Source organism: Akebia trifoliata, chromosome 11 (genome assembly GCF_017979445.1).
Source record: "Akebia trifoliata isolate Shusen 1 chromosome 11, ASM1797944v1, whole genome shotgun sequence".
Lineage (NCBI taxonomy): Eukaryota > Viridiplantae > Streptophyta > Magnoliopsida > Ranunculales > Lardizabalaceae > Akebia > Akebia trifoliata.
In genome coordinates, this window is record NC_141385.1 from 37,307,807 (window position 1) to 37,329,436 (window position 21,630).

The window sequence follows — 21,630 nt, forward strand, 5'->3', positions numbered from 1 at the left end:
TGTATGACTCATGATGATATTCAATTTTCTTGTAATGGGGATAGAAAATATATTTTTGGGATGAGTTGGTGATGAGTCTAGAATTATTCCATGTGATTAATGTACCATTTGACTTGATAAATATGCATGTCGATTAATTGTTTTGAAAAGATTTGAAATTATGCTTGCATGCACGTTTGGTTACTTTGAAAATTGATTGAGTGTGGATTTCTTCTCCAAATTTGTGAAGTTCGTAGGCATTGGTAATTGTTGATCTCCAGTTTGATGAGCATGGTAAGGTGGAATTCTTTATTGTTATTTTTGTTAATTTTCGTTCATTTTGGAAAACCATTTCTTTGTAAATTTCTAATTTAGAAAGTCCACATCTTAGCAATTCTCAATTTGGAAGATTCGGCACCTTCATATTAGAAAGTTCATGTTTGTAGATTTGAGGATTTCTAATTCAAAATTTCATACCTCCGGAAATCTTCTATTTTGGGAGAATTCCATTTTCTTAAAAAACTGCTAATTTGGAGTTCAGTATATATCTCTTGAATTCTAATTTAGGAAATTTTACGTTCCTAATTTGGAAATATTAAGTCCCAATTTGACAGGTTTCTATTTGTAATCTTCCTATTTAGGACATTCTCATGATTTTCTATTTTGGACAGTTTGAGGAATACTTGTAGGTGGAGTTTCTTAATTGATTTCAGGTCACGGAGCTGATTAGGGCTTTTTCAAACCCTTCTATATTTTTTGGAATTCAAAGAAGAATCATGTGATAGTTGGGACAATTTTAACCATGGGATTTGGTTGGAAAATCCAACATGAATTGATGATGATGATTGGACTGTGACTTTGACTGTAGTCTTTATATGTTGACCATAGGATGATTTTGGATCGTAGTAGAGACCGATCATCTTGATCGGGCGGGTTCGGTACCTAACACCTTCCAAAATCCGTAATCAAACCCCTTACCCATATCTTTGATCCGTGGACCGATCCATATCCGTTTGGAGTTATTTATGGTTCCTAGACCTAAACTAGGTGGCGACTCCCATTCTTCAAAAGTCCCCCATTTAATAAATCGGACCCTTACCCACTATTTAGGGAAGAAGGGTCGAGGCGATTTCAAGGGTTCCTAGTAAGATAGTACCTAAGACTCCATTTGAGTTATGGACTAGTAGGAAAACTAGTTTAAGACACTTAATTATATGGGATTGCCCAACGGAAGCAATGATTTACAATTCACAAGAAAGAAAATTGGACCCCAAGACCATTTTTGCATATTTCCTTGGTTATCTAGAAAATTCTAAAGGATAAAAATTCTAGTACCCTAACCATAATACGAGAATAGTTGAAACCAAAAACGCTAGATTATTAAAAAATTATGAGATTAGTAAGAGTGTAAAATCACGTAAAATAACTCTTAAAAAAATAAAAACGGATATCTTACCATCTCTTGATCTTTAAGAAACTGTTGATTATCAAGATGTTCAACAACTTGAGGAAAATGAACAACAGTTAGAGTAAGTTGGTTCACAACTCAATCAAGATTCAATCATTGTTATTGAAAATTCACCACTAGTAGTTCTAAGAAAATCACTCAGAGTAAGAAGACCTGCCATTTCATATGATTATGTAGTGTATCTACAGGAATCTGATTTTGATATTAGAATAAATAAAGATTCGATTATATTTTCATAAGTAATAGAAGGTAATGTTTCTACCAAGTATAGTAGTTGTAAACATCCCAATTTAAACGGGCCTTCACTCGGAAAAGCCTAAAAATACCGATTTTTCAACAAAATTTGCTAACGGGCCTCAAAGGCCCGAATCAATAAAATGTAACATTTTGATCAATTTGAAGGATCCTAAGACCACCTAAGGGCCTAGTAGGCCCACCCAAAAATATTTGGTGTACCACCACCTTCATCACTCCGCTTTCGAAATCAAAAATACCGGATTTCAATAAAAGTCGCTAATAGACTTAAAAAACCCAATTTGCCAACACGTGGTATTTTGATCAATCCAATGATTCCAAAAATCCTTAAAAAGATAAAAAAAAATATAAAATGAGATTTGGGATACCCACTACCCTCCACTGCTTCACTTTCAAATCCGAAAAAGACCCTAAGCCTATTCAAAGCCCATAAACCCTCAATTTTTCTAAATTAATTTCTTACCTTACCCTTAACCTAAATTCAATCCCATATCACCTAAACCCTAAAACATTCCCACCCTCAAAAACCATTCCTAAAACAACCCTACCCAATCTCCAAACCTTTCATAACCCAAGCTCAATACACTAAAAAGCTCACAAACCCTTATCCATATCCACTTCATATCTAACCCATAACCCTAACCCAAAAACAATTACCCACATCAACCAATCACCATTTTGATCACTAAAGATGACACATGTCATCACCCCCTTTTACCTCCCTCATCTAACTACCTATTTCCATTTTGATCACTATCGTTCGTGAAAATAGTGAGCGTGTTGTCCGCAGTGACCATTTCTTCGAAATGGGTTTGTTTTGTCCATAATGGGACAACACACATTTACTAATTTTTTCTGAAATTTTCTCTCATATTTTCTTTATAACTTGTAACTATTGTATTTTTTAAGAAAAATATATTGATTTGAGGATCTAACGGTTTAGAGAACACACCATATTGAGGTTTCTTGAAAATCGAATAAAATCACACATACTTTTTATATACCTTTAATAAAAAAAATATTTCGATCTTCAATATTTGGATCTACATCTTGACTCACGGATTATGGGTCGAGTTGTGAACCAGAATTTTGGGGCATCATAGACTCACTATTCCCTAAAAATATTGACACCTTCAAACAAGTCTCATTCTCAGACCACCTAACCTTGCTCTCCACCATGTAACAATTTAATATTAAAGTAGGATTCTTTAATTAAATTAAAAGCAAATCATAACTTTTTTTCTTCATCATTATTGATCTCAATCACTCTCTAAGCACAATAGAAAGCCATCAAACGATGGTTAACTTCAAACCAACTTTAACACATTTAGAATTTGATAGGTGATAAGTTTTTTATTACTTGCTCTAACATTAATAGATATCTCGAATACTAATCTAACAAATACACAATCCTTAATAAATTGGTTCATTCTACGTCGATGGTGCTTAGAGTTTAGCTCTACCAGTGCCAATAGGATTGAATCTCCTTTCAAGCTCTAAATCTTCCCAATCTTCATCATCGACTTTGGTGAAATACCAATCCACCCTTTCTTTGCTAACTAGCTCCAGTTTTGAAGGTTCCCACTGAAATCAGAAATATTATGTTAAAATCTATCTCTAGACAGAATTCGAGGGATGAACAAATTCATTCAGCTGAGCAGACCCCAAATCTTCTTATGTAAGGCTTCAATGATGATGAGAATGTTACCTTAGGTTGTTTGTCCTTGTCAAGTAGAAGTGCCCTACAACCCTGCATTTGATTTGAGATTGTTTTTAGAATGCTGATTCCATTCTAGCACACTATTCATTTTAATTCTGAAAACAGTAAATTATTGACTTTGGAATTAAATTTCTACCAAATAGTGAAAAAAGTTAACTACGAAAACATTTTCCTATTTGGTAAAAATTTGATTTCAAAAATGGAAACTGTTTTTGAAAGGCAATTTTCTAAAATCAACTAATATATATAATGAACCAAGTTCTAGTTATGAGTTAATAATTCTGTCCAACCTCATAGAAATCCCTATTGATCATTCCACGAAACAAGTGAGAAACGATTCTGTATTCACGGGTTAGACACTGACTTATGTCTTGCGTCCTGCCTTCTCTGATCTGATATATCAAATGTCAACAAAATCCAAAACGAATTTGACATGAATTTTTTTTTTTGTTTGATTTATCAGAATAATAATGAAACTCAATCCTGTTTTATACCATCCAAATAATTTTTTTGTTACCGATTTAAGAAATAATTTAAGGCTCATAGGTGATGCAGATTTTATAGACTTCATTGTGGCACTAAGCCACTTCTCATCTGCTCCATTTAAAGCCTCAAGTTCCTATAACAAAGAATGTGAGCTTCCTCTTGAGTAGCAAAAGAAAAAAAAATAAAAAAAAATTAAAGTTAATACCAAGCAACTATGAAGAGAAACATATATATCAAATAGAGAAGGCTAATATATAATAGAATCAAAGAAAAAAATTAAAAAAATGAACCACTTGATTCTACTAATTATCCAAGCTTTCTTATTTAGATCGAGGTGCTGTTTGTTAAACTGAAAAAAATAAGTGCTGAATAGCATTAAGCGCTGAAACTTATAAGCGCTGAATTTAAGTGCTAAAAAAGTAGTTTGTTTAGATGCTGAATCATGTTTGTTACACATTGCTGAAACTGATAAATTGTCTTTGTTACCCTTACAATCATATTATACATTGTTTGCATGTTTTAAATGCTTATTTATTATCAAACACAATAAAATATATTATTTCTTATAAAATTAAAATACAATTTATTTTTAAATAATAAATAATACTCAAATCTTCAATTTATAAATAATAATTTCTATTTATAAAAGCCCACAAATTTCAAATTAAAAATAATAATGTCATACAACTCACCAAAATTTGAAATCAACTTTAAAAAGAACTTAATTTTTTATGAATAATTTTCGATGGAAATGAAGGATGTGTAATTATAAAAGCACCCTATGAATTAATAAGGGCAACCCACACTATAGCCATTTTTTGTTTTGTTTTATATGGATTAAAATTTTTGGAATGACCAAATTTTTAGTGAGGATAATTTATATGGTCTAGAGATCATCCTCACCAAAAATCAGTTTATTTTGAAACTTCTAACTCGTTAAAAATAGTTTTCAAAAAAAAAAAAAATGGACAATTTACGATTCTTGAACTTGTTTTGATAGGGTTAAAAGTTTTAAGATGTGCTGATTTTTGGTGAGAATGATCTCCTCATTGTAGAGATCATCCTCACCAAAAATCAACTCATTCCAAAATTTTTAACCCATATAAGACAAAATAATTTAGTTATGGTGTGGGTTTATTAATTTGTGGGGTGTCTATATACTTATCCATGGGATATAAGAGGTAATATCCTTTTAAGAATAAGGGCATAGTTGTACATGCTCAAAAAAACAAAGGGCGTACTTGTCCGTGTTGAAAAAGCGAAGTGCTTACCGCTTCAGCACTTTTTTTCAGCATCAAAATAGTGCTGAATTTTTTTCACTTATTTTCAGCAATAAGCACGAGTAAACAAACGCGCTATTTTGACAAAAGTGCTGAATTTAATTTTTTTCAGCAATAAGCACTGAAAAATAGCGCAAACAAACACCACCCGAATCTCTTACCAATGCAGATATTATTTCTTCGACTGTTTGTTCTGAAAAGCATTTGTTGATAATCCCTAGCCTGCATTTTCATTGCAAATCATTCTCAAGATTATATAGTATTGTTCCAATTTTAGAAAAGCAATTATCCAATAATAGGAATCAGAAATCAGATAAAATCAGAAATGGGGCGAACCCGTTTCTTGTGACATTGAATAAAAACTGTTTCAAGTATTTCTTGCAAAAGTCCATTTTTTAGTTTAGGTGATTTAAATGAAACAAAGTCAGCAAAAGGAGATTCTGAAATCAGTTCCTAGAAACAGTGTATAAGAATGGGAAATTTTCCATATTCAGCTCACAAAATGGTAATTTACCCTTTAAAAAAAGAGTCGTGATCCAAAAGGTGTCCGTTCCTATAACAACATTATGTGTCTACGTGGCACATTTTTGTTGGAGTTCAAACACATTGGGTGGTGTGCATGGCTTGGTTAAGAGCTCCAGGTGTTTCAAACTCCAACAAAAGCATTCCATGTAGATACCTTACCTTTATTATAGGAGTGGGACACCGTGACCTGTCTTTACTATTATAATGAGAGAAGGTGGAGTAGAAGTGGTTCTGTACCAAAATTTGGAATTCAAAAATGCCACTACATTAACATATAAACTTAATATAATTAGGGTTACTTTGGTAAACAATCAATGTCCCTCACATCACACGTTTGTTAGTTTTTAAAATTACAAAAATATTATTTTTTACTATGTAATTTTCAAAATCACCATTTAATTAATATTTTTGAATTACAATTAAGCCCTTCAGATAGATGTGTGTTTGCACATGCCACCTTCTAGTTTTATTGATAAAAAGAAAAACAAAGGCAACGGTTGAGTGAGGTACCCACTTACAAATATACAAGAAAAAATTACAACACATTTAAACAACAACTCACTCAAGCATTAATTAAATAAAAGTTCCTCTTGGAATAAGAAATCCTCAAGAAATATTCATCTAAAGTCATTCAAATCCTACTCCAAGAGAATATGAGCCTCATAATATATGGACATAATAATAACATGAAAAGGGTGCACCTTCCTTTCAAAATTAGCACTAGTATTCCATTTGTTAACGGACTCTACAAATAAATACCTTGGAAAAAACAAAGTGAGTTGCAAGGCCACATGCAAGCATTTCTTCGCCATCCAACCGAGCACCAGTGAGCCCTAAGTATTCTCCTGTAAGCCATTGTTAACATGAATACACAAAAGTGGAGTGATACAAATCAATCAATTAATTTTTTGCTGAGGATCGGATGAAACATGGTGCCAGAATGATGGTTATAACAAGACTATGTCCATGTATAAATTAAGCTTTGGTACGGTTGGCATTAAAAAATTATTACCAAAGAAGCCTGGAAGCCTTGATAGAAAATGAGATGCGCCCACATCTGGGATAAGTCCCAATACTGATTCTGGCATAGAGAATACCTGCAGAAGTCAATGACCAATACTTCTAACTTAGACTACATGTACAAGAATTCACATCTACATCTTAAATAAAAGATTTTATAAACACACTCACACACACACACACACACACACACATGCATCCGGGGGCGCGCGCACACACACACACACACACGACATGCCCAAAAATCATGTAGCTCCTTATAATTTCTCAAGCCTGAAGAAATGTGACAATACCAATCTAAATCCGAGAAATGAGGTTCAAGCAATTATTCAAGTCCAAAGAAATTATACCATGGTTTCAAAAACTTTGAGTCCAAAGATAATGTGGCTACAGTTCAAGCCCAAATCAATGGCTTCACCAATCCGAGTCAAAAGATACTGTGACTCCATTTGATTCAAGCCTGAAGAAATTGTGCCTTACCAATTTGAGTTTAAGGATACGCACATGCACGAGTGCATGCACACACACACAGACACACACACACACACACACACATGGAGAGAGAGAGAGAGAGAGAGTACAGAATTCTCAGTGACAACTTGAAATCTCCCAAGAATGGATATTGCAGCGCCACTACCCATGACAATTCCATTAAGAATTGAAACCTTCAACCACGCTTCTCCGTTAGAATGAAAGCAATACGAATAATAACAATATAAACAAGGAGAATGGCATCAGGACTCAGGACCCTAGTGGTCATCACCCCATGAAGCCATGATCACAAGCAAATTCTAAAAGGAAATTACTGCGCAGGGACACTACTCACTTTAATTCCCAAAATGACAATTTAGCATTTTTGAATTCAAAAGGGTTATCAAAAAAGGTAAAAAATGCTAGAGTAATAAGGGTATTTTCATAATAAAAAAATGACCATAAAAAGGGATTTTTGTAATTGAAAATCTCACTTTATTGTTAGGTAAAATTACCATTTTGTGAGCTGAATAGGACAAAATTCCCATTCCAGCTAACTGTTCATTTTAATTCCCAAAATGTTAACATCAATATCGTAGGTTTTTCAAGTGACTATCTCGCAGCTATAAAGTAGCTAGATCACTGATAATTTTTTTTTTTTCAAGTGGACAATCTTGCTGGTTTATATAGTGGCGATCTCACTAAAAAGTAGTGAACCTGAACCTGCGAGATTGTCACTTGAAAAACCTATGACATTGATGTTCACGTTTTGGGAATTAAAATGAATAGTGAGCTTGCAAAAGTTAAAGTTTGGATGAAGTCTGGCAACATATGACACTTACAAAAACAGATTTTCTTGGTAGACTAACCTGGAGTTATTTACCATCGCCGTAAGTGTGATTTTGAAACAAATATTGAACTTAAGGGTTTGGTAAGTTCTTCTGGTTCCTCTTGCTTAGTTGCATTCCTTAATTATTTCTAAAGTAAAATTGGTCACAATTAATTTTAAAATCAAGGTAAACCTTGTGTATAAGGTTCCTAGCTAATAGCGAGTGCATCAATGATAAGTTGGAAACTTCAACCAATATGGGTCTCATGAACAATTTTTTTTTATTATTATAAATTTAATCATAATTAGATGCTTACCTAGTAATGAACGAATATAATTTTTCTTCTAGAAAGGTTTTTGAGCCATTGTGGAATCGAACTTTCATATGCATTAATGGGCTGGTATAATAGTGCTCTTTTTTACTTTAGGTTTTGTATTATTAAAAACCCATGTTGTGGATTGTTCTTAATGATGATATACACTAAAAGAATTACATTTTTTTCAAATTTTGAAATGGGTTTGCTTTCATGATTTCTTTGAGTGGTGCAAAAGAGGAGGATACAAATATCTGCGTGAACTTGAGCAAATCCAAGGGAAGTTCGCACTTATAGTTAAGAATCCACGGATTATTTCTTTCGTGGGAGTCAGAAAAAGAAACTCAAGTTCTTGTTAGGTATAATATATTGGAGTTTGAAGAAAACACAATAAAAAACACCTCAAAGCTACCTAGTTTCTTTTTATTTATTTTGGATATGTTATCTTCCAAGTAGTGATTGAAGTAACTTTGATGCTTGGAATTTTTTGAGTTCTGGTGTGTATTTTTCAATTTCGTAGGTTCAATATGTATTTATATTTATATAAAAAAAAATATATCATGGACATTTTAAAAGAAAAAATCCACCTCTACATGGTATATATATATATATATATATATTTAAAAAATTACTTATGGAAGTGGATTTTTTTATCCACCACCATACATACCATTTTAGTGGCAAACCATAGCTTCAACCACTAGCTTTAGTTACAGGGGCAACAACAAGGGATAGGATTTCCGCTGCAATAGGCCGAAATTGGGAAAAAAGTTTGAAGCAGGCAGCTCGCTTCAAAATTTTGGTAGAACCCTCTTCTATGGATTACATGCGGCATATTTAACGAGGTATCCCAAATATTGATGAAAAATAATGGTGTGTAATAAATAAATAAAAGCCACATGTCCTGTTGCCAAGAGGGTTCTATCGAGATTTTGAAGTGGTCTGCCAGCTTCAAGCCAGCTTCAAACTTCTAAAATTGTACCCTATTGCAGTGGATTGATCTGCGACTGTAGCTCATTAATGCTATAGTGTGGAATGGGAATTTTGTCAAAAGTTGATCACGTTTTGGGAAATTTCTCTTATGTCAATCCCCCAAAAATGATAATTTACCAATTTCATAATTAAAATGAATGGTATGCTGGTATGAGAATTCCAATTCTTCAGCCAACGTTATGGTAAATAAGCCATTTTAATCTGGGCAGTCGAGCTCGTGAACATTCCAGCCACTCTTTGGTGGACCTATGTTCCAAAAAACTAGATTTATTGATGATTTCTTGCTGTTTGTTTGAGCAATTTTTTTTTATCAAGGGATTTAAACCCTAAATGCTTTTAACCATTGTCTTGGTTAACAATGAAAAGAAGCTCAGATCCAACAGCTAGAATTAATGGAGTCAGCAAGCCCAAAAGTGGGTCTCATGGCATTTTTCTAGTGTTGGGTTACTCTAGTAATCTCGGGCCCTGACAGTATTGTCCTATAAACAAAATCTCTACCCACTTAGAAAGAGAAATAATATTGAACACATGAATCTCACCAGGGGCTTCTTGTATGTAGCTACTACATAGACTAAGTTGATCAATTTTCGATAGTAAATTGGACCAAAACTCCAATGACCTGATTATCCAAAAAAGATATGTTAAAATTAAGGTAATAAGACAATTAAATAAATTTTAACGAAGTGAAATCAAATTACTTCATCTATACTCCTTTTTAAGATCGTAATTGGGCTTCACCATGAGGCATCACTTGCATGGTAAGGAGGGAAATAATGAAAAATAGAAACTTCTCCTGTGTTAATTTTCATAACAGTCTCTCTCACTACTTTAAAATTTGGGGAAATTATTTAATAGACCCCGTGGGAGGGGTTCCTTCCAAACAGTCCCTAACTTTTGGGGATTAGCATGATAATCCAATTTATTTCAATGATTTATAACAAAAAATGACTAACAAAATTTTGTTTGTTAAAGATTTCGTCATAACTTTTGGTTCGAGTGTCTGTTTCACAATTATAATATATTCATTTTGGGCATTTTGAGAACATCTATTCATTATCAAAGTCGAAAAAAATAAAAAGAAAAAAAAAAGAAAAATCTGAATCACATTTACAATGTTGAATTTGTAACTTTTTCTACATTCTCAAGTTCTACATTTTTTATTGATAAGATCAATATCTCTAAAAATAAATGTTGATCTCATCAATAAAAATCGTTGAACTCAACAATAAAAAATGTTCAACTCAACAAATTTTTAAAAATTACCCAACTCAATAATAAAAATTGTTAAACTGATCAACAATAAAAATGTTGAACTTGATGAAAAAAGGTTGAATTTGACAATAATTGAACAATTTTTTTTTGATTTCGATGCTAAATAGATTTTCCCAAAATACCCAAAATACATATATAATAGTTAAGAAATGGACACACAAATGAAAAGTTATAATGAATTCTTTAAAAAATTTAGAATGCCAACTTTGTTTGTCCATTTTTTAATTATAAATCATCGAAACAAATAAAAAATATATCTAAATTTAAAAAATTAGGAGCATATCGTTTTCCAATCGTTGTTCACGATAAAAAATAGTTGGAAATGATTGCAATCTCCATTGAATGACCTAAGTGTAGATATGTGGGGATTCAAAGGAGAATTTTCATCCTCATCTACAAAGGGTTTTGGAGTCGCCACCATTCAAAGAGTTTAGGTGTGAATGAACACCATAAAATGAGTTTTGAAATTATTTTTAGACTAGTAGTGACTCAATTTCAATGGATAAATAAAAGGTCTAGATAGAGACTGGGTAAGGAGGTTCGATTGAAGGACAAGGAAGGTGTTAGACACCTTGTCCTATCAATCCATTAATGGTTACCAAAGGTATGATAACAAAATGAAGTATAAAAACTATTTTTGTAGGGTTTTAAAGATAGAAGAGATTATAGAGAGATTATAGAAAATATTGACTATAGTTTTATTTATAAATTAGAGAGATGTAAGTAATGAGCAGGCCACTACTAGAAGTAGGTGCTTACTGGATTTTTTTGTGGGCTTGGGACTTGAATGGAAATTCACTTGGATTCCACCTTTTTGAGTCGCCAAATATTATTTTCTATTTATGTGCTCATTTTGGAGTCTTTATTTGTTGGTTTGGTCCATAGGTAGTGTCTATAGATTGAATAAAACCTTATTAAGCCAAGACCTTGTGCATGAAAATATTGTCCACTTTGAGTTTATTTTTGTTGGCTTTCTATAAGGACCTACACTTTAGCTCATAGCCATTGGAAGTTGAGGAACTGCGCATGTTGTGTATGCATGTATGAACTTATAAATAGAAGATTACCTCATAGAGGGTTTTACTCTTTAGCTCTTAAGTCATAAAGAATTGCACTCCTCCCACTAACCAACAAATGTTGGGCATAGTGACCAAGTCCTCCCTTTAAAAAAGGATGAGATCTTGAGTTCAAATCACCTTTTGTATTTACTCGTTTGTATGATCTTGCATTTATTATCAATAAAGGAGGTGGGGGTTCCATTAAACACCAACTTACCCATTAAAAAAAGAGTCATAAAGAAAATAAGAAAAGAAACTAAACTAAGAATCTTAAATTGCAAGGAATTGAAATAAAATAAGGAACAATTATGCTAAGAAACTAAAATGGTCACTATGGAATTTATTAAGGACTTATAGGTGGAGATTACCTCACAATGAGGGATTACTCTCTACCAACTTAGACTCTAACCTAAGAAACTTAAAGACTTATATTGCTAGAAAATTAAAGGTGCATAAAATAAAGAACAAGGGGTGATAGAAAAGGAAAATTGGAGGAGGAAATTAACTATAAAGAAAAATAAAAGTGGCACTCCATCTTGGTGCTTTTCTTGATTTTTTCGCTTCTAAGAGGGATGTAAGTATTTGGATAGAATTTTGGGGTATTTGGAGAGCTTAGAAAAAGAAATTTTACAGAGTTTGAAAGTGTAAAACTTCTCCTCTCATTTTCCTTGGATATGGATCTTTTTTTTAGGTTTTTGGGAGACTTTTGGAGATATACTTATCCAAAATCCTAGAGTTCCTAGTATTTTCAATAAAACCACAAAGAATGACATCAATTTCCTCTCATCAAATTGTTCTTGATTGCCTTTTACACTCTTATGAGTCTTAGTAATCAAGATGAACAAAAGATAGGATTGTAAAAGACAACAAGATTCTAGAGAATTCTAGAGGTTAAAATTGTCCTAGACGTTTGACTTTGGATTAACTTGAAGAGAATTAGGCCAAATGACATGTAATTTGATGCTTGATTTTTGAACTTTCTAGACTTTATACCTAACTAGGTAACTAACAACCTAGGGATAGCAGCATCTTTGCACACAAATTCTAGAGTTTTCTTATGGTTGGACAAGATGACCATGGCTTTTGGATTTGGTCCAATTACATTTAATTTTCTTTGAATGGTAAGTAAGGTTGGGGGCACTCGAGTAAATTACTTCTATTGAGTCTCAACAAATCATGGTTAGAGAGGTAATTCAATTTAAGTGGGGATCAACAATTGATTTGGAGTCAAGATTAGAAGAAGAGGTGGAAGACTAAAAAGCCTATGCTTTGAAGGATGGTAGGGGTTTAATGCCAGGGTAAGGAATGAAATAAATATGATTTTCTTGAAGAATAAGTCATTATGAAAAGGTTTAAGGGGTTATTTCCCTTAAGAAAATCTTGTAAGCACATGGGTTTTAATAAGCTCAATCGAATAGGTCTTGGGTGGGGGTGTTGGAATGCAAATTTTTGCTTGACTCGTTAACCTACTCAAGGTTCTGTGCCAAAAAAGGCATAAGCTATGAGTGATCCACGACCTTAAGAAAATTTCCTTTAGGTCGTGGGTTACCTATGGCCTAGCTTAAATTTAGCTTTGAAATCAGCTTTGGGGAGTTGGGCTCCACTGAAATGGACCCCACTTAATCCAATTTGAAGACTTGAATTGGGCCTCCTCTTTGTTGGATTCTAACAGCTTTCGGGTTCGGTCTAGATAAATTGGGGTGTCTACACTAAGTATGTAACGAAGATGTGAAAATGACAGATTTTTTTCCTTCAAAAATATTATATAAGGAGATGAGGAACCATTTAGCTATAAAAAGTTTACAAAATGGAGTATAAAGTTAACCCCTACCCTCCTACAAGTTCTATTAAGTACTTTTTATTAAAAATTTACTACCCAATTTATTCACCAAGTGATTTTGATTATAAAGAAAACATATCTTGAGAGAGCTAATTTACAGAGAAAGATGGTCATTACAAAAGGTTGGCCCCAAATCATTAGGATAAGGCTTCAATGATGATGTGCTAGACATTCACTATTGCATTAAAATTGGAACAACTAAATACCTAATAAATAATTTTATCTTTCTTTTTTTTTTTGGGGGGGGGGGGGGGGGGTGAATGTATAGGACATACAAATATTGGCAAGAAATATATAGAAGAACTCTACCTATTGTCGAAACATTGACGAGTGATACAATATCACCCCCGGCACAAAATGCTTTTCCATTTCCCTACAAATGAAAATGAGTAAGTGTATTTATTGAACAAATTGATACGAATACATATTCATATTGTAAAAAAAAAATTATACATATAGAGGCACTAGCATATCAAAGATCTATTAGTAAGAGTAAACAAAATTTGTGGAGTACGTAAGTACTGATGTAGGTGGAGTTTGGCCATTAATTGGGCTTTTCTAGATCGAAACACATCAAATTCATGTACAGCACTAACTAAAACAAGTATGAATCCTTGTAATTCTAAAAGCCCACAGAAGAACTTAAACACATTAATAATGAATGTCATTCGATCATGAAAAGTCCATTTACAATACCTTCATAATTAAGGCTTAAAATGGTATGGATTTTATTCGATATCCGAATCTAAATTTAGCGGGTTTGGTTTCATCAAGTATATCCAAATTAAAATATAGTTTGGATATGGATTGATTTCCTTAAACCAGAGTTGAATACAGTTCCATCCTTATATCTGCCAAGCTCCAAATGATATATTACTTTGCAAGTTGTATTGTAATATTTTTTAAATAATCTTTGATCAACCAACAACGGTTGGGTGTAGTGGTCAAGGCTCTTTTCAAAATGGAGAGGTCTTAAATTTTAGTCACATTTTAATAATTTTATTTGAAATAATCTTAAACGATTTGACATTATCCGACTTGAATCAATTAATTTAGTCAGATCGAATCCGGATATGATTTTAATGAAAGTAAAATGGTTCAGATATGGTCTTAGCTAGTATGACCCGAGTCAGATTTAGATCAAAATAAAAAATTCAGATATAGATATGGACACAGTCATATTTGGTCCGAAATCGACCCGTTTTAAGCCCTATTCATAATTAACATTTATTCACAAGAAAATAAAATCACAAAAAGCTACGTATATAGGGGAATAATAAAGTGAGAAACTTTTTTGATCAAGGGTTTTTTATCACAGCATTCAGTCTCTCCACCGCATGACATGTGCTACTTAACGAGGGTAGTTTTGCAAATTTTGGAAAGCCTTCAATACATGTGAGTTAATGAGATTGGTCAAACCTGGATAATGTCACCCAAGAACTCTGTAAACTAAGAAATTTCATGCTAAAGCCATTGAGACCTCATGGGGGCCCTTAGATTTCTCCACAACTTTGGATTTTCAAAAATAACTTTATTTTTTCTCCTTTTGGTAATTTTTGGATGATATTTTTTGTTAATATCAAAAATAATAACTGCATTATTAAAAATACATTCGTCACGCAAGGATAATTGTTTTTTGAGAGTTTTATATTTACAAAAAATACCATCCAACAGATACCAAAATGCTCTTCTTTTTTAACTAAAAGACTAAAATATATGGTCATTTTTTCTATTGGATTTAATTTTTAAATTTGGGAGTTCAGTGGCCATTTATCTCTCTCTCTCTCTCTCTCTCTCTCTTTTCTCTCTCTCTCTCTCTCTCTCTCTCTCTCTCTCTCTCTATATATATATATATATATATATATATATATATATATATATATATATGGGTCAGGTTCAAGGGCCATGTGAGAAAACATGTAAGAAAACTTTCGGCGGTAAATAAAATTTTAAAATATGGGTTAGAAATTTTAGATTGAGCTGATTTTTTGTGAGGATGATCTCTATGATGGGAAGATCATCCAAAAAAAAAATCAGCCCAATCTGAAACTTCTAACCCCATTAAAAGTGATTTAGAATGTGGATCGTCGATTTTTTTCAATTTTTATCACTAATTTGTAAATCACTTTTGATGGATTTAGAGGTTTCTGATTGAGCTGATTTTTTGTGAGGATGATCTTCTCATCATAGTGACCATCCTTGCAAAAAATCAGCTCAATCCAAAACCTCTAACCCTTATTTTGAAAAACGAAAGTTTTCTTACATGTTTTCTCACATGGCCCTTGAACCTGACCCTATATATATATATATGATTAGGATCCGTATACACATAAAGCTACTTATAAAGCTAAAACGTGTTTTGTCTTATATGGGCATAAATGTTTGGAATGGGCTGATTTTTTATGAGGATGATCTCTATGGTGAGGAGATCATCCTTGCCAAAAATCAGCCCATTATGAAACTTCTAGACCCATGTTTAAAAGTTGAAAAATTTTAGACCGTCCAATTTTAAACCTCACCACAGAGATCATCCTCACAAAAAATCAGCCCATTCTGAACCTTTTTAACCATATAAAACAAAAACGTTGTAGCTTTATGAGTAGCTTTATGTGTCTACAGAACCCAACCCATACATATCTATATATATATATATATATAGGGAAATGTTTAACACCCAACACTTTACCCTACGCTTTACCAAACGTGTTTTGTCCTACAGGGGTTAGAAGTTTTGGAATGGGCTGATTTTTGGTGAGGATGATCTCTATGGTTAGAAGATCATCCTCACCAAAAATCAGCCCATTCCGAAATTTCTAGTCCCATGTTTACAAGTTGAAAAATCGTGCACCGTTTATTTTTTATAAATCATTTTTTATGGGGTTAAAAGTTTTGGAATGGGCTGATTTTTGGTGAGGATGATCTCCTCACCATAGAGATCATCCTCACCAAAAATCAGCCTATTCCAAAACTTTTAACCCATATAGGACAAAACACGTTTGGTAACATATATATATATATATGAACAGCGTTCCTAAGACTCATATTGGGACTCACATTGCGACACACCGTTTTGTCTTATATGGGCAAAAATATTTGGAATGGGCTGATTTTTTGTGAGAATGATCTCTATGGTGAGGAGATCATCTTTGCCAAAAATCAGCTCATTATAAAACTTCTAGACCGTCCAATTTTTGTTGAAAAATTATAGACCGTCCAATTTTTGTAAATCAATTTTAATGGGGTTAGAAGTTTTGGAATGGGATGTTTTTTTGCCAAGATGATCCCCTCATCACAGAGATCATCCTCACAAAAAATCAGCTCATTTCAAACATTTTTTCCCATATAAGACAAAACGGTGTGTCGCAATGTGAGTCTCAATATGAGTCTTAGGAACGTGACCCTATATATATATATATATATCTATGAGAGATGAAGGGAAATGCACAACATCAAAACATGATTTGGTTCAAAAGGATCCATTGACTGAACTTAAAATAATAATAATGCTCAATGTCACTAGGATCCTTTTGAAATGACATCAAAATTTGTTTTTGTACATTGTCAAAACAATCTCATGGACACTGAATTTTTTTTAAAAGTATTCAATGTCAATCGTATCGCTTTGACATAAGATTAGAATTTGTTTTTGTCAAGTGTTAAAATGATCCCATTGTCACTGATTTATTTATTTATTTATAAAAAAGGGTATTTTCGATACTAAAATTCTAAAAATTACTATTTGTACCGTTTTGGTAAAATAAAATATTTCCGAAAATGATAATTTAGCATTTTCAGAAATAAGTTCAAAAGTGAATTAGTCGATTTTTGGTGCATGTTTTGGTAAATATGCCTATATATAAATCTATGTTTATGAAAGATTAAGAATATGAGAGGTTAAGAAAATATAGTTCGATTAGATCTCATAGCCCAATTGACCAAGAATCCTGAATGGTTCTCTTCAGAATGAAGGAAATTGCAATTTTTCCAAAATTTTGTTTGTTTGTTTTTTTTTTCCGTTTTAATACTAAAAGTCTAAAATTTAATAAATAAATATTGAAGGATCATAAATTCATAGATATGCAGCATTTCCACAATTTTGATTCTGTATAATTTAAACGTTTGAAAGAAACGTGTTCTTAAATCAAGAACAATTTTAAATTTGTAAAGCAATTGATCATGATTTCAGTCCCTACAAGTTGTTCTTGTTTTTTGGCTTTCACAGAGTGGTCATTTTTCACCTAATATCCTCCAAAAGAAAGCATCTAAGGAAAAAAATGAGATAGATTTTGGTCAACTTAAAAATCAAAACGTTTTGGTTAACTATGTAACCAGCTGTACGTTTTTAAAATGAAAAAGGCTGAAGTAACATTGAAATTGACATCGTTTCAGACATTGCTGACATGGATGCATGTGTCTATAGAACCATAAAGCTTTTCATTGAGATATGAGTGAGAAGCATTCATGGTTCTCTCCACACCAATATTCCAAACGATGTCAATTTGAATGTTACTTGAGCATGACTCTTTTAAAATATTTATGTAGCCGCATAAATTTCCTTGCCTGCTATGTAAATTTTTTTTGTAAATTTACCTTTATGCCCATTAAAATTTTAAAATTACATAGTCAAGATTTTAAAATTAAAGGGTACAAAAGTAGATTCACCATATAAATTTTAACAGTACGTAAATATTTTAAATTCAAATTTGATTATGTAATTTGACCAAAAGTCTTATCTACTTCTATAGTTTCATTGGTAAAATTTGTCAAAAGTTGAAGATAAACTTCATTTCATCAAGTCATATACATCAATACATTGTCAAGTCATTAAGCTTATCTCAATCTTCCTCAACAGATAAGCTGATCAAAACAATTAGCCTTTCCATAAAATAGGGTATTTATGGAAGAGAAAAAAACTCCGTAGGGACCAATCCAAGACTTTAGATCATCCATATTGATCCTATAACCATTCAAATTGTCAAAAAGACAAAACTACTTGTTTATTAAGAGCCCGTTTGGATACACACAAAAAAGTAACATTTTGACTTTTGAAAGTTAAAAAGTATGTTTAGATTCATTTTAAAAAGTTACTTTAAAAAAAGTAAAAATCCTTACTTTTTAAAAGGCAAAAGAAAACTACTTTCTACTTCCTAAAAACTATTTTCTTCCAAAACTACTTTCATTCTTGTTACTTTTTTACTTTCTACTTTTTATCCAAATGACTAGTAAAAAAAATGTTTTAATTATTCTCATCAAGTAAAGTTCCCAACGTAATCTAGTATTTCTTTTAAAAGTATTTTTCTCCTATTTTGATTTTTTCTTGGGGATGGTTCTTGCAAAATGGATCCATAAGAATTGTTTCCATCTCTTAATGGAAAAAATTAATGGACAACAACAAGGAGGTGTATTTGAAATTAAAGGTTAGTTTCCTACACTTCTAAGGCGATGGTAAATTTGGAACTCTCCCTTTTTTTTATTTTTGGAATAGGAGATCTCTAAATCTAACAGACTGACCATGATTCATTGGGCTTTGCCCAATCCATAGGACAATCTTATACATTAAAACTAATCCTTGGGTGTCACACCCCAACCAACACCCTGTGGCGTGACACCATTTTAGTAGCCACATTGCTATGGAGGGGCATATAAAGACTCGAAGTCAAGACCTAGGGAGCATACCCAACCCTTCTTTACCATCTCAACTAACCCCCGATGGGTAATTCTTCACTAACTATCATATCATAAAAGTTGAAATCACATCATATCCAAGTTTACTGCCTTCTTACCTTTAAAATACCCAACTTTACACTTGACTCCTCCGCGTAGGCTTTGAGGTTCTTCAATAATTGGGAAACATGGAGACAAAAAAAAGCATTACAATTGTTAGTTCTTTTTAGATCACATATTTCATACATGTTAATAAGTGGAAGACATGACTTTAGATAGAGTTGAATGAAGGAATGAGATTCGTCGAGTCAATGTTAGAACTCTATAACGTGTGACCCATTGACCTCATGGTTTTTGGGTGTTTAATTGCACTAGAATTCTACACATAAAAGGGATCGATATTTAAGGAATCCCAATATCGTTGGAATGATAGATATTCTTTAAGTTTACTAATATACATTGATGGATAGGAATCTTACTAAAAGAATAACTATATGCCCTCAACCTTCATCTATAAAAGAGATCGGTGATCCAATATTGCAATACACGAATAGAAATAACAAAGCGTGGAAAATGCACAAAATAAAGATTTCTAAAAGAGTGATATCCATCAATCATTAGAACTCTAGCCGATCCACATAGAGAAAAGGGAGAAGGTGAGTCTAGAAGAAATGACCAATTTGATTAAGGTTTCGAAAACTTCGAGGAACATGCAAATTGTAAGGCACATCTCCAACGGTGTTGAATCAACGACTTTATGATAGCACAAGGTAAGTACCATCAACTCGTTTTATTAAGTATACTTGAGGTATGATATAGATTAAATCCTATTGGGAAATCATAACTTATTAAAGTTTTATGTTTAAGATTTTGAATGTGTAAAAATCTAATAGTCAAATCCCAAATTTTAATTTGCATTAATAAGGATTTGAATATAGATAATGATCAATGATCGAGTCGATCTTTCTAATTAGACAAATGATGAAGAAGTTCAAAGGGGGAAAAAAAATCTCTTGAGAGTTATGAAAAATGTGTTTGGGCCCAACTGTTCCCTCCCGACATAAGTTTTGAAAGTCAAAGTCCCTCATCGTTTTCCAAACTAACATGCTCAATGAGAAAAATTACGCTGGTGTTGATGAAGATAATCTTCTTCATGGTATACATATTCACCAAATCCAAATCCATACACAACTTTCATAACTCTGAACTTTGGAAGAAACCAAAGGATAATTAAGGAAGGAAGATTCGAAGATTTTCCATATTTAACACTCAGTTATTAGTGGTGAACAGCATACCAATAATAGATTATGAGAAGAAGAAAAATACAAAAATGCCTTAAAATTTGACCTTAATAATACTCGACCTAATGCATAACCCACTTACACCCCTACTAGCAGATTCGTTGATTAGTATGAAAGCGTGATGCATAATAACGGAAATGACACTTACCATATGAAATGTGAGAGAATTGAGTTTCTGGGGACGATTTAATATTAGTGTTCTCACACCTGAATTTTCTTCCTCCCAAACCTGAATAAAATTCAAATTTTGAATGACAAATTTCAGAAGGATGAAGATTGAAAGATAAATATTCATATATAATGTACGAAAAATAGGAGTTATGAATGAATACATATCTATAATAGATTATAGATAAATCTATATTTGAATATAGATTGAACGGAATAATTTTAAATATAAAGAAAATAGAGCAAGTATTATAAGAAAGTAGAGTAAGTTCTATAATGTAATTTGGATTCATTCTAGAGTGCTTATTGGAAGATTCCATAATAGTATTAAGATTTACTTGGAGAATGATATCTATTATTATATATGCATCTCACAAATAATATTATCTTATTAAAAGACTTTATAAAGTTTTCGATAAAGTACCTGATCAAGTTCGACATTATAAAATGAGCGACTAGAAGCCATGCAGATAGATATGTTCTGAAAAGTTTCAAAGAATTGTAAAATGGTGATGAAAAATCACTTGAAATATGCACCAATTTATATGCAATTATTGAAAGACATAAGGAGCATATCCTCTCTAGTGCGTCTTCCCTGTCATGCCTTTTAATTGGTAGAGATTGAAATATTGAAAACACAATCAAACAACTCAACCTTATATGGATCATGGTGTAGGTCAGTTTTGAAGATGGACAATCCATGACCACTAATTTTTTAACGAAACGGATTTTTTGGCTATGTGACGTGGCTATTGTTCAATCGTCTAATATCACAACAGGGTACTATAGGGAAAACTCACTACAAAGGATCCTCTACCAAACACATAGGACCAGTGGATTCCATGTGTGTTGCACATGCTTCACAACAAAAATGTGTACTTATGTTGACGACACCATTATTGAGTCGTGATGAATGCACATGGTTAGGCATATGGCTGACATGGCAAGGGCACTGACCCATAGATTGTTTTCATCGGGATAATCAAG

At 32.5% G+C, this 21,630-nt stretch overlaps 1 protein-coding gene across 1 annotated transcript; it reads right to left on the reverse strand.

The window, feature by feature from the left end:
- Positions 1–2,928: 2,928 nt before the first annotated feature.
- Positions 2,929–21,259, reverse strand: LOC147391481 (3-hydroxyisobutyryl-CoA hydrolase 1-like). The gene is made up of 14 exons (XM_086459072.1): positions 21,068–21,259; positions 20,624–20,704; positions 19,294–19,344; positions 13,820–13,883; positions 9,880–9,959; positions 7,315–7,398; positions 6,726–6,810; positions 6,463–6,558; positions 5,951–5,975; positions 5,350–5,410; positions 3,940–4,041; positions 3,713–3,814; positions 3,411–3,452; positions 2,929–3,286 (listed from the first exon to the last, which is right to left on the reverse strand). Exons 1-14 carry the CDS (start codon positions 21,107–21,109, stop codon positions 3,149–3,151), a joined length of 1,053 nt encoding a protein of 350 aa, XP_086315198.1. The 5' UTR covers positions 21,110–21,259; the 3' UTR covers positions 2,929–3,148.
- Between the last annotated feature and the right edge of the window lie 371 nt (positions 21,260–21,630).

What these genes read in the sequence shown, in the direction of transcription:
- LOC147391481 (XM_086459072.1), bottom strand. Translation starts at nt 21,109, where the DNA reads ATGGCTTCTAGTCGCTCATTTTATAATGTCGAACTTGATCAG. An exon ending in TAAAGTTGGGTATTTTAAAG is followed by an intron (nt 13,884 to 19,293) that starts GTAAGAAGGCAG and finishes TTTCATTTGTAG; the next exon opens with GGAAATGGAAAAGCATTTTG. An exon ending in CGTCAATGTTTCGACAATAG is followed by an intron (nt 9,960 to 13,819) that starts GTAGAGTTCTTC and finishes TTGGATAATCAG; the next exon opens with GTCATTGGAGTTTTGGTCCA.